Here is a 13,242-nt window from a genome sequence, read left to right as displayed (position 1 = left end):
CTGCCTCTGAAAGTCACTTGCAACTGCAGAGTGTTATGGGCCAGACAAAGCCCCTTCAAAATATGCTAAGAAGATAATCTAGACCCTAACTGGTTCTTAATTTAAAGGTAAGTGTAAGGTGTTGTGTTCCAAATACAATTTGATTGGTCGCACCGTCAACTTTAAGCAAAGCACACTTTATTTTAACTGTAGTGTAAACATTCAAACACATTAATAAAAGAATTGGCTTAACTGGGACTTTATGCAGAAATGCTTAACAAAGTTAGATATATATATCTAATTAACAGTTCTAATACAATAACATCCCAAAAATATACCCTTGGCAAACGCAAATTCAGTAAAATAGATTGTCACTTGTGCAATTCTAGCAGCAAGAAGTGAACCCCACCTTTTAACTGTAACAGAGATGAATAAGAGCTTCTGCAATCAGCTTAAAGACCATGGCAACTGCAGAAAGCTAAAATTAAAATTCCTAGTTCTGTGGGAGCTTGACCCCGCCCATTCAGGCTGCTCCTATTGTTCCAACCCTTTACTAAAAAGAAAAGCCCCAAAGCCTTACAAGATGTTTGTTCTAGTGGCTTTGAGCAGACTGCTTGATACCTATGTCTTAAACTTTCTCCATAGAAAAAAAATGGACAAAATACACTTTGTAAAGTCACAGTATCGTCATGAGAGACGAGGACCAGATTTCTTTTTTAAAAACAGCTCAGAAAGCTGTGGACGTGGAAAGTTTAGAAAATGGCTCAGAGAGAGGACAGGGGAGTTTAGAAAGCAGCGGAGAAAGGTACAAACCCAGAGAGTTTTAAAAGTGGTACAGAACACACTGTGTTTGGTTCAGAAATATAGTCCTGTACTAATGACTGCAGCAAGCCCAGAGGCAGATGCAACTCCTCTACCATGAGGTACTAATTGTACGTATGCGTATTACAGCCAGTTCAGTAAAGACATACTAAGAACTAGACCTGTGAACTCATAAAATGGCATCTTTGTGCAGTTGAGGTTGTGTATTGAAGAGATATGTAGGAGTGCATCTACTGGAAAAGAAACAGAGGAATGCCCAGAGCTGCTAAAACCACAGAAAAGGAACAAAGAAACTGGTCACAACTGAAAGCATTGGGTGGGGCATGATGGCTGCTAATTTTCTTGATTTTACTAGTTACACTAGTAGTGATACATCTACAAGCTTTCACTTCCTTCAACACCGACGCTTAGTATCAGCAGTGTACACTATCTACAAGATGCACTGCAGAAGTTCAACAAAGATCCTCAGACAACACCTTCCAAACCCACAACCACTTCCATCTAGAAGGTTGATGGCAGCAGATATATAGGAACACCTCCACCTCCAAGTTCCCCTCCAAATCACCCACCACCCTGACTTGGAAATATGTTGCCATTCCTTCACTGTCATTGGGTCAAAATCCTGGAATTTCCTACCTAATAGCATCATGGGTCATCCAACCGCAGGACTGCAGTGGTTAAAAATGAAAATAGATGAATCATGTGATGTTCTTAGAGGGACTATTATTTTGGAGGAGTTCAAAATTTCACTTCCTGAAGTTGTGAGGACTCGTGGAAGAGCAGAGTGTTAAGACTGCAAGATTAACAGTGGAAATTAATTTGGTCAATGGACTAAGAAGTGACAGATGGATTTTAATTTGGATAACTGTGAGGTATTGCATTTTGGTAAAACAAGCAGGGTGGGACTTAGACGGTTAAAGTGAGGCCTTGAGTTGTGTTGTTGAATAGAGAGACAAAGGGGTTCAGGTACATGATTTCTTTGAAATTTGCATGAAATGTAAACAGGGTGGTTCAGAAGGCATTTAGCACATTACCTTCATTGCTCAGACCTTTAAGTATAGAAGTTGGGACATTATGTTGAAGTTGTGTAGGACATTGGTTAGGCTTCTTCTGGAGTACTGTGTCTAGTTCTGCTTGGCCTGTTATAGGAAGGATATCATTAAGCTGGAGAGGGCTCAGAAAAGATTTACTGTGATGTTGCTTGGAATGAAGGGTTTGAGTTATAAAGAGAGGCTGGATAGGCTGGGACTCCTCACTGGAAGTTGAGGGGTGACTGTGCAGAGATTTATAAAATCATGAGGGATATAGATAAGGTGAATGGCAAGTGTCTGTTCCATAGAGTTGGGGAGTTCAAGACTGGTGGCATATTTTTAAGGTGAGAGGAGAAAGATTTTAAAGACCTGAGTGGCAACATTTTTGTTAACACTGGTATGTGTGTGGATTGATCTTCCAGAGGAAGTGGTGGATTCAGGTACAGTTAGAACGTTTAAATGACATTTGGATAGGTACATAAACGTTTGAGGGAATATCTGCCAAGAGCAGGCAAATGGGACTAGTTTAATTTGGAAATATGGCCAGCATGGACTGGTAGCACCTAAGGGTCTGTTTCCATGCTGTCTGATGATAACTTGTAAGAGGACGAGTCTTCGAGTTGCAAGGGATGGTTTCCGGTTTCTCCCTATACCATTTGATCCCATTTGGAGAGCATATGTTAAAGTAAAAGGGGAAAGATTTAAGAAGGATGTGAGGGGCAACCTCTTCACGCAGAGAGTGGTATGTTTATCTAGAGTAGGCTGCCGGAGAAAGTGGTTGAGGCGGTACAATAGTAACATTTTAAAAAGCATTTGGACAGTATGTGGATGAGAAGGGTTTAGAAGGATATGGACCAAATGCAGGCAATTGGAACCAACTGAGTGGACGCCATGTCAACATGGACCAGTTTGGGCCAAAGGGCCTGTTTCCACGCTGATCACTCTGACTGGCCCTAAGGTTTATCTAACTATTTTTTCAAACCGTTTAATGTTTTGACCCCAATTCCTTTCTGTGCTAGAGACTTTCACTGGTTCACTGATATCTTGATTGAATAAATTTCTCCTCTTCTCAGTTTAGAAAACTTTTCAGTCAATAAACATAGCTGCTTATGTCAAGTCTTCCTGCAACTAACTCAGTGATACATATATTTTTGTATGTTAGCAAGATTAGTGTAAAGATGTCTCTATAGGTTATGAAGCTAACAGCTTTATTGTATAGTTCACTTGGTTTACTGCTTGAATGTCTTTTCTGGTGAATTTAGCTGTTTGTTGGCCACCATTGTAGTGTTGATTAATTTTCTCACCTACATTCTGTGCAATAGTGATGCAAAGTAAAACTTGTTTCATTTAATAGTATTTCAAAGGGGACAATAGAGGATAACTCTGCTTATTTCCTGTTTAATTGTTACATCACAAATGAAGTCTATTTTCGGTTTGTAGTTAATTGCTTTAACAATTTGTTGCTGCCTTCTATTCTAAGCATTTTGCTTCAAGTTAATTGTTCAGTTTATCTAGTTTGAGATGATCCACAGTTAAAGAAAATGCTCCAGATATTCCAAGTTGTTTTAAAATTTCCTTGCTTAGCTTTGGATGTTTTCTGTGTTGGAGCTTGCTGGGAATGGTGTCCTGTTATGAACCTGTCTGAGAAAACAATGTGTTGTCATGAACAATATTTTTTATGGAAACTACACCTTTTTTACAGCAGTATGTATTTTTAATATTCAGTTGTGTAATGTGGGCATCACTGGCTGACCAGTATTTATTGCCTTTTCCTAGTTGCTCTTGAGAAGGTGGTGGTTAGCTGCTGCCTCAACCTGCTGCAGTCCACCTGCTGTGGGTTGACCTACATTTCCATTAGGGAGGGCATTCCAGGATTTTGACCCAGTGACAGTGGAGGAAGAACAATATATTTCCCAGTCAGGATGATGAGTAGTTTGGAGGGGAACTTAAAGGTAGTGATGTCCCCATGTATCTGCTTTCCTTATCCTAGGAGATGGAAGTGGCTCTGGGTTTGCGAGGTGCTGTCTGAGGATCTTTGGTGAACATGTGCAGTGCATCTTGTAGATAGCAGCAGTGTCTAATACTGCGCATCAGTGGTGGAGGGAATAGATGCTTGTAGATGTAGTGCCAGTCAAGCAGGCTGCTTTGCCATGAATGGTGTCAAGCTTCTTGTGTTGTTGGGGCTGCGCTCATCCAGGCAAGTGGAGAGAATTCCATCACACTCCTGACTTGTGCCTTGTAGACGATGGACAGGCTATGGGGAGTCAGAAGGTGCGTTACTGCTTCAGTATTCCCAGCCCCTGATCCATTCTTGTTGATACTGTGCTTATATGGTGAGTCCAGTTGAGGTTCTGGTCCACGGTAACCCCAAGGATGTTGATAATGGAGGATTCAGTCATGGTAACAATTGAATGTCAAAGGGGTGGTGGTTAGATTGTCTGTTATTGTTGATGGTTATAGCCTGGCATTTGTGTGGCACAAATGTTACTTGCTACTAATCAGCCCAAGTCTGGATATTATTGGTGTAGGTGTGCCGTATTACATGCTTTTAAATGTTCAGCAGTACAACTAGCCACTTTGGTAGATGCAGTGAAAGTTTAATTGGCAGGTGTGATGATCCTATGGATGTATTTGATCCTTTGTTTTAATGAAGAAATGTTAAGACAGAAGTGATGAGCAGCCTGCTTCAGAATTTGTAAAGTAAACAGCTTGCGAGGCCTTGGGTTTTTATTTTCCAAAATGTGGAACAATAGAAGCAGCCTGGTCAAGCTTCAACAGAACCAGGACTTTTAGTTTTAGCTTTTGAGTTACAGTTGTTGGGGTCATGGAGCTGGGTGTTTTGGAGGCTGCTGTCCATTTCTCCTTACTTTTTCTCACTTTGTGCTGCTCTTTGCGCTCTCCACTGCTCTGCATCTGGACTGCAATGCCTTAAAAATCAGTAAACGTTATAGTCTAAGCTGTCTTAATATATTTTTGAGGGGGTTTGGTCCGGCCCATCACCATGGGGTAAATGCGGGCAGCCAGATAAGTGAGGCAGGTAAGGTGCCAGATGGATAGGGTGCCTGAAATGTGTTGGTGGGTATTGCTTGAAGGGAGAACATGCTGGTTCTTCTTAGGCAAGCGAGTCAAAGGTTATCACATTAGCAGGAAATGTGAAATTCAAAATGCAAAGACATCGCCATTAACTTACTAAATGGCAGAGCAGGCTTGAATGGCCAAATGGTTGTCTTCTCCTTATTTTTATATATTCATATAAACATTCATAGCTCACTGGTTTTCTGTTCAAAGCATCTTTGTGTTAATTGGACTTGACGGCCCAGAGTCAGAAATAATGACTTGCCCTTTTATGTTATACATTATGTACTTCTGCCAAAAATGCATTGTTTCATATTGAATTTAACTATGTCAAGTTAGGCATATACCATGCAGTATTTGGACTTTGGTCTGAAAATGCTAACTTATCTCCTGTAACCCAAGGGCCGTACCATTTTCTTTTGGAAAAGTCTCTGTGCACCATATTTCTAGGCATGGTTATTTTTCTGTTAAATTGTAATAGTTAGAAGTTGTACCATGAAGAGTGCAAGTTGCATTTTTTAAGTTAAAAGGCAAATTCCACTGATGTTATTTTATACTAAGAATCAATTTGAAAAGGAAAGTCTGCCTCTGGTGAAAGCCCCATTTGAAATATTCCAAGTAAGCAAAAAGCCTTATTCTGAAACTACATAGATTTTCAGTGCAGGGACAGCTCTTTTCACCCAAACTGTCCATGTTAGTGTTTATTCTCTGTGAAACAAAATCCTAAATGTATACACTCAATGTGTTTTCAAAATGCTTCAACTTACTTTCAATCATCCACCTACCTAAAATTAATTTTTCAGTCTTAAGCATGAAGCACAGAGGCCAGTTGCAGAGTTTCATCACTTTAAGTTTTGTCTTAGTTGTAAATCATTTATTTTTAATTTAATATTTGAGACCACCTGTCCTGCTACTCTGAAAATTGCAAATAATCTCTTGTTTTGTTCATCCTTTCATAATATCAAGTATGTAAATTGTATCACTGCACAGCTTTGATGTGATGTGTTTTCAAACCTTTGTTAATATCTGTATTCTTTAACACCTAACAAAAGGCTGTATTTCCGGAGTTTTTTGAAAGCGAAGTAAATGAAGTTATTATTCCCAAATAAAGATTTAGAAAAATAAATGCTACTTCTCGACGTTTACTTTTTGCTGTAGAAATTTGAGATTAAGAATTAGAATTGGCTCCTGCACGGTTTCTCCAAGTGCTGTAGTGTGCAGTTGCTTAAAATAAAATTATCAGTTTAAATGATAACGACCAACATTTAATTTTAACCAAAACACCCCACATAGAGTTAAAACTAGCTCATTGACTCAATTTTTAGGTCTTTTCAGGTGTACTTCAGGCAGTGTTGTTTGTCTGCTTCTAGCTCTGCATATATTTAATTTTGCTATATCTGGTGTTTAAGCTTTATAGGCAAAAATATATGGGTAGTGCAGACTGCCCACATTTCCATTGTATTAATTAGAACTGGCTTTTTTATTTTGTGATATTGCAGCTTCTCATCTGTCCACCTGTCACACGGTTCTTTTATGGTCGTAGAGAACCCTTCCTTAAATTACTGATTCAGGGAGATTCATCAGGGAGACTCTTAATATGGTGTATTCCTGAAGAGGTAGACTTAAATCAGAGAGGTAGCGTTCAAGGTAAGATGCTTGTACTGATTTTAATTCATATATTTGTGACTTCGTTCTACAGGCTTACTGTTTTCTTGTTACTTATGTGGCTGTACTAAAAATTATTTTATTTCAGGAAATGCAAAAATCGGGTTTAATTATTCAACGCTACCAAATCAGGACAACACTTTAGTTCTATAAAATATCCCAAATTTTGTGTGTTGTGGAAATTAGTGAATCATTTAATGTGTTCCTCTAAATTGTGGGATTTTTCATCTTTGTAGTCACCAGAAAAATAATTTTACTTGAATCATCTAATAGTTTGGCTTTTAGGTAACAGTGTGGTTCACTGGTATATGTTTATGCTTCTATTGTTACTAATCAAGTGTTGATAAGTACTGTGCTTATGTGGGTAAATCCAACCTGTGGCTACGTAATTTTATTTTCTACGCTTGCCTAGCACTATGGCCATGTATTACATCTTTGTTGAGCAAAATGAGTACCTCTATTCAGGAGTAGGATATTACAAAAAGCAAAAGTGTGGACTTGTTTTATCTCAAACTGAGTTGCTGTCAGCTTGTGAGATACTGTAAACCAAATGGTTATTAAGATTTTACAAATAATGAGTCAATGGAGAAGTTACTTATGATGAGCCAAATTGAAATGCTGATTTAAGATACGGACTGCCATATATAGTTTTAGAGCAAAAAAGTCAAAAGTGTCCATGGTATATTATGCCTGACCTGCCAAGTACTTCAAACATGATAAAAAGAAAAATACTGCAGATAATGGAAATCTGTAATAAAGACAAAATTCTGAAATAAGCAGAATCTAGCAACATCTGTGGAGAGAAAAACCGATTTTTCACAGATGGATTTTCATAATTGCAATGTTTTTTTCTCCTCGGGGCACATAGAATATTTTATATGAATATATTGTACCTAAAATGCAGCTATTTAAAACAAGTATCTCCTTCCATCTGGAAGCCAAATTTACTGTTCCTGATGTATTATGTATTGAATTTCAAATTGCCTTCACAGAGTTGAAAGTCACCACTTCTGCATGCTTACAAGATACATTTGATCATCTCGTTCCAAGGCCTGCTGGAATTATAGACCAGCTGAGCACACTTCCTGGCAGTGAAGAGCCTTTGAAGGTGACAGCTAGCGTGTATATTCCCTCTCATGGGCGCCTGGTATGTGGACGCGAAGATGGCAGTATTATTATTGTGCCAGCCACTCAGACTGCTATTGTCCAGCTACTGCAAGGAGAACACATGCTGAGACGAGGTAACATATCCTCTGTACACTAGCTTGAATTTCGTGCTAAAATGCCATCTCGTATCATAGTTTAAACAGACATGATTAGATTTGCTTTTAATGTATATTTTTTCAGAAGTGTCAGAGTTCCTATTTAGTACTAAACATTTAAAAATTGTGTTTAATGTCAAAAACAATAAATTCAGAAAAATTATTTTGGAAAAAGTATTATATCTGCCAAATTGTGGATTGACTTGTTGAATCTGATTTGCCTTTATGCAATTCTGAAATAAACACTCTTCAAAAATTTAAATGTAAGTTAGATTAATAGTGTGTATTTAAATATTTAAATTTGAGAGCTGGGTTATTTTTTGGTAATCGACCTAAGCTATTTTTGAGTGGGTGTCGACATAGTCAATATAAGGAAGCCATAATCTCTCTCAATTTGTACTGTATTGATCAGTGGATAGAACCTATATAACCCTTATTGAGATGTCTGTCACAGAATGATTTTTTTGACCATTTATTCACAGAAGTTACTGGAGGAATAATCTCCATATTTGTTAAGCTGAATGCATTATTGCAAATTCAAACAAAACAGCTAGATGAAAGATTGTTCGTTCACTCAAAAGAGCAGCATTTCTCCTGATAACATGTTGAAAATTGTTCACTGAAGGAAATCAAAATAAAATCTTGCACTTGAAAAACAGTTAGTATGGTACAAGTGGGAGGAGAAAGGATATGTTCAGGCTGCTGATGGGTGGGGGAGTATGTTGTTCATGAACAGGCTTTTTGTAAGATAATCTAAGCTAAATGCTCAGCAGTTCTGCAGTTGCATTTAGAAAGCACCTTGCTGAAATCAAAGCACATAATCCATTTATGTGAAGAGCATGATGTGATTATTGCATTTCATACAGTGATTATTGTAGTGCTGTTTGGAATGTGCATCTCCTATGACTACTGTTCTGTGTATTAATTCAGTTGAAAGAGAGCATTTTTTGCAACTTGTTTTTAGGTACTTGGTCTGAAATCCTTCTCAAAGCTGTCATTGTTCTGCCATTCCTTTCTTCTGCAGTCATGGCAAGCTTAAATCCTCCTTAATTTTGACTTTCCTCTCGGCATTCTTTGATAGGCCTGTTGAATCATGTGTAACTGCTGTGTCCCCATGTTTTTCTACAATCAATTTTGATTAAGTGTGTTGGCTCAGGTCTTAACTTAGCAATTTTTGCAGTTCAACTGTCTTGCATTTCCCTTTGGTGTTTCTGCCCAGAATGCCTATTCATTACCAAGTACAGTTACAGCCATCCCATTAATTTTAAATTGGATAATTGTATTAACTGAGTCTTGGCTAATCTGTGGCAGTGCCTTGCCCCTAACTAAAACTCCACACCTGACTTTTTTTTAACACAGCTCTGCTTAAGTCATTGTGTGGCCCATGTCATCAAATCACAGCATCGTTTAACCCCATTTCCTTTGTGCCACGGTCTTCTTTTGCTTGCCTCCCTTAAAGTTGTCTGCTGCCCAGTTCAAGACTCAAACTGAATTTCTCCCTGAGATGTTGTCCGCAGCCTTTGTAAACAGTGGCCTGTTACTCTTAGCAATTTCAATCTTCACCTTAGCTATCCTCGCTGTCACCTCTCTGAATCCACTTCTTTCTGGCCTATGCTCAACCTCTGTCTCTTCCTCCATGTGATTTAAATTACCCATAATTATGTCTTGATCGGTCCATCTCCCATTACCTCGACTCACTTTGTCGCGTGTTGCAAAGAAGGCCATCTCTGACAGTTTCATTCTAACACTTGCCACCAACTCACTGCTTTCCATTTTCAGCATTTTTTTGTATTCATTTATAGAAAAACCCTTTTATTCGCTTACAATCTTAGAGTTCCCTAACTTTGATCTTCTATTAGCCGTAGTTATTTTTTAGCTGTTGATCTGTTCAGTCACCACCAAAACTACACTTTCAATGCCAAAGGCATTGAACAAACAACAATACAGCACAGGAAACAGACCCTTCGGCTCACCAAATCTGCACCAACACATGACACCTTTCTACACTAAAAACTTCTGTACAGTCGTATTCTTCTGCTCCCTGCCTATTCTTGTCTCTGTCAAGATGCCTCTTAAACATTACTATTGTATCTGCTTCTACCATCTCATCTGGCGGTGCATTCCGGGCACTTATCACTTTGTGTAAAATAAAATTTCCCTCTCACATCTCTGGACTTTCCTCATCTTAGCCCTGTGTCTCCTAGTAATTAACATTTCTACCCTAGGAAAAAGACACTCTATTAATTCAGTCCCTGTGTCTCATAATTTTGTCATCCTCCAAGGGAGGTGATGGCCTAGTGGTATTATTGCTGGATTTTAAGCCAGAGACACCAATTACATTCTGGGGACCTGTATTTGAATCCTGCCATGGCGTATGGTGGAATTTGAATTCACTAAATATCTGGATTAAGAATTTAATTAATGACCATTATCGATTGTCAGAAAAACCCATCTGGTTCACTAATGTTCTTTCGGGAAGAAAACTGTCGTCCTTACACTGTCTGGCCTACGTGTGAATCCAGACCCACAGCAGTGTGGTTGACTCTGAATTGGCCTCTGAGCAATTAGGGATAGGCAATAAATGCAGCCTAGCCAGTGACACCCTCATCCCGTTAATAAACTAAAAGAAATTTCAATGAGGTCACTGCCTCAGCCTCTGATGTTCAAGTGAAAATAAACCAAGTTTGTACAATAGGTCATTTGTCCTTGCAGCTAAATACGCTCCAAACCAGGCAACGTCCTGGCAAACCTTTGCTATACCCTCTCCAAAATCTCCACATTTTTCTGATAGGGTGCAAACTAGAACATATTCCAAATGTGGCCAAACTAAAGTTCTATACAAATGCAACATGACTTTGCCAAATTTTATACTCTCTGCTCCAACTGATGAAGATAAACCTGCCATACACCTTTGTGACCACCTTATCCACTTGTGTATCCATTTTCAGGGAACTGTGGGCTTGTACATCTGGATCACTCTGTATGTTAATGCTCCTAAGGGTTCTGCCATTCACTGTATACTTCCTTCCTGCATTCAACCTCCCAAAATGCATTACCTCATATTCTTCCCGGTTAAACCTCCATCTACCATTTCTTCACCTATCTATGTTGCTGTATCTTTTGGTAATCACTTCCGCAGTTCCCTCAATCTTTGTGTCATCTGCAAATTTACAAGTCAGATTACTACATAATCCGCCAAATCATTTTACACACTCAGTGGTCCCGGCACTGATCTTTGCAGAACACAGGTCACAGATCTCCAGTCAGAAAACCATGCTTCCACCACTCTCTTGTCTTCTATGACCAAGCCAGTTCTGTATCCATCTTTTACAGGCTCACTGCAAATCTCAAGTGACTTTATCTTCTCTGTCAGCCAACCATGAGGAACTTTGCCAAAGGCCTTGCTAGAGTCCATACGTACCATATCCAGCACCGTGCCTCATTAGTCTTTTCTTAGAAATTTCTCATTTCTTAGAAAACGCAATCAAGCTTGTGAGATGTGACTTCCCTTGCACAAAGCCATGCTGCCTATTGCTGCTAAGTCCATGTTTTTACAAATGAGTAATTCCTATCCCTAAGAATCTTCCCTAATAATTGACGGAAGACTCCCTGGTCTGTAATTTCCTGGGTTATCTCTGTTGCCCTTCTTCAGCAAAGGAACAATATTGGCCATTTTCTTGACCTTTGTCGTTTCTCCTATGACTAAAAAGGATACAAAGATTTCATAGAAAACCCCAGCAATTTCTCCCTTGCCTTCCTTAGTCGTCTGGGATAGATCTCATCAGGTTCTGGAGATTTGCCTACCTTAATGCTTTTCAAAACACCCAACATCATTTTTTTTATTTTGACGTGCCCGAAGTTGTTCCATCCTGGTCCTTCCCAATCTCAGACATAAACGCAGTATCATTCATTACAAGATTGTAATTATCACTTCTGGCCCTGCATAAATTTGTGTAGTACATGATTCTGAACATTTTCTGCTCTTTACTTGGTCTTTCATCAGGCTGGCCTCCTCATCGAACTCTTCGTGGACACCGAAGCAAAGTGACGTGCCTGTTGTATCCACATCAAGTCTCAACTCGATATGATCAGCGCTACTTGGTGTCAGGCGGAGTAGATTTTTCTGTAATCATCTGGGATATCAATTCGGGTGAAATGAAACATATCTTCTGTGTCCATGGTGGAGAGATCACCCAACTGGTGGTACCACCTGAAAATTGCAGTGTAAGTTAATTCTGCAGTATTAAAATCTAGTTATTAATATATTCATTCTCAATAATTTGACAAGAGGATTTCCCCATGGTAGCCTCATTCAGAAGGTCAGGAGGAATGGGATACAGGGGAACTTAGCTGCTTGGATACAGAATTGGCTGCCCAACAGAAGACAGCGAGTGGTAGCAGAAGGAAAATATTCTGCCTGGAAGTCAGTGGTGAGTGGGGTTCCACAGGGCTCTGTCCTTGGGCCTCTACTGTTTGTAATTTTTATGAATGACTTGGATGAGGGGATTGAAGGATGGGTCAGCAAGTTTGCAGACGACACAAAGGTCGGAGGTGTCGTTGACAGTACAGAGGGCTGTTGTAGGCTGCAGCGGGACATTGACAGGATGCAGAGATGGGCTGAGAGGTGGCAGATGGAGTTCAACCTGGATAAATGTGAGGTGATGCATTTTGGAAGGTCGAATTTGAAAGCTGAGTACAGGATTAAGGATAGGATTCTTGGCAGTGTGGAGGAACAGAGGGATCTTGGTGTGCAGATACATAGATCCCTTAAAATGGCCACCCAAGTGGACAGGGTTGTTAAGAAAGCATATGGTGTTTTGGCTTTCATTAACAGGGGGATTGAGTTTAAGAGTCGTGAGATCTTGTTGCAACTCTATAAAACTTTGGTTAGACTGCACTTGGAATACTGCGTCCAGTTCTGGTCGCCCTATCATAGGAAAGATGTGGATGCTTTGGAGAGGGTTCAGAGGAGGTTTACCAGGATGCTGCCTGGACTGGAGGGCTTATCTTATGAAGAGAGGTTGACTGAGCTCGGTCTCTTTTCATTGGAGAAAAGGAGGAGGAGAGGGGACCTAATTGAGGTATACAAGATAATGAGAGGCATAGATAGAGTTGATAGCCAGAGACTATTTCCCAGGGCAGAAATGGCTAGCACGAGGGGTCATAGTTTTAAGCTGGTTGGTGGAAAGTATAGAGGGGATGTCAGAGGCGGGTTCTTGACACAGAGAGTTGTGAGAGCATGGAATGCGTTGCCAGCAGCAGTTGTGGAAGCAAGGTCATTGGGGTCATTTAAGAGACTGCTGGACATGCATATGGTCACAGAAATTTGAGGGTGCATGCATGAGGATCAATGGTCGGCACAACATCGTGGGCTGAAGGGCCTGTTCTGTGCTGTACTGTTCTATGTT

General features: G+C 39.7%; 1 protein-coding gene across 6 annotated transcripts in view; it reads left to right on the top strand.

Moving 5' to 3' along the window:
* Positions 1 to 13,242, top strand: part of LOC125455412 (WD repeat-containing protein 7) — a 626,944-nt gene that overhangs the window by 96,703 nt on the left and 516,999 nt on the right. For all 6 annotated transcript variants that reach the window (XM_059649557.1, XM_048537354.2, XM_048537344.2 and 3 more), the window contains 3 exons: positions 6,407 to 6,554; positions 7,565 to 7,813; positions 11,838 to 12,058. In XM_059649557.1, coding sequence (XP_059505540.1) covers positions 6,407 to 6,554; positions 7,565 to 7,813; positions 11,838 to 12,058 — 618 coding nt within the window. The remainder of the gene's footprint in view (positions 1 to 6,406; positions 6,555 to 7,564; positions 7,814 to 11,837; positions 12,059 to 13,242) is intronic.

This window comes from Stegostoma tigrinum, chromosome 1 (genome assembly GCF_030684315.1).
Source record: "Stegostoma tigrinum isolate sSteTig4 chromosome 1, sSteTig4.hap1, whole genome shotgun sequence".
Classification (NCBI taxonomy): domain Eukaryota; kingdom Metazoa; phylum Chordata; class Chondrichthyes; order Orectolobiformes; family Stegostomatidae; genus Stegostoma; species Stegostoma tigrinum.
This window is presented reverse-complemented; position numbering and strand designations above follow the sequence as displayed.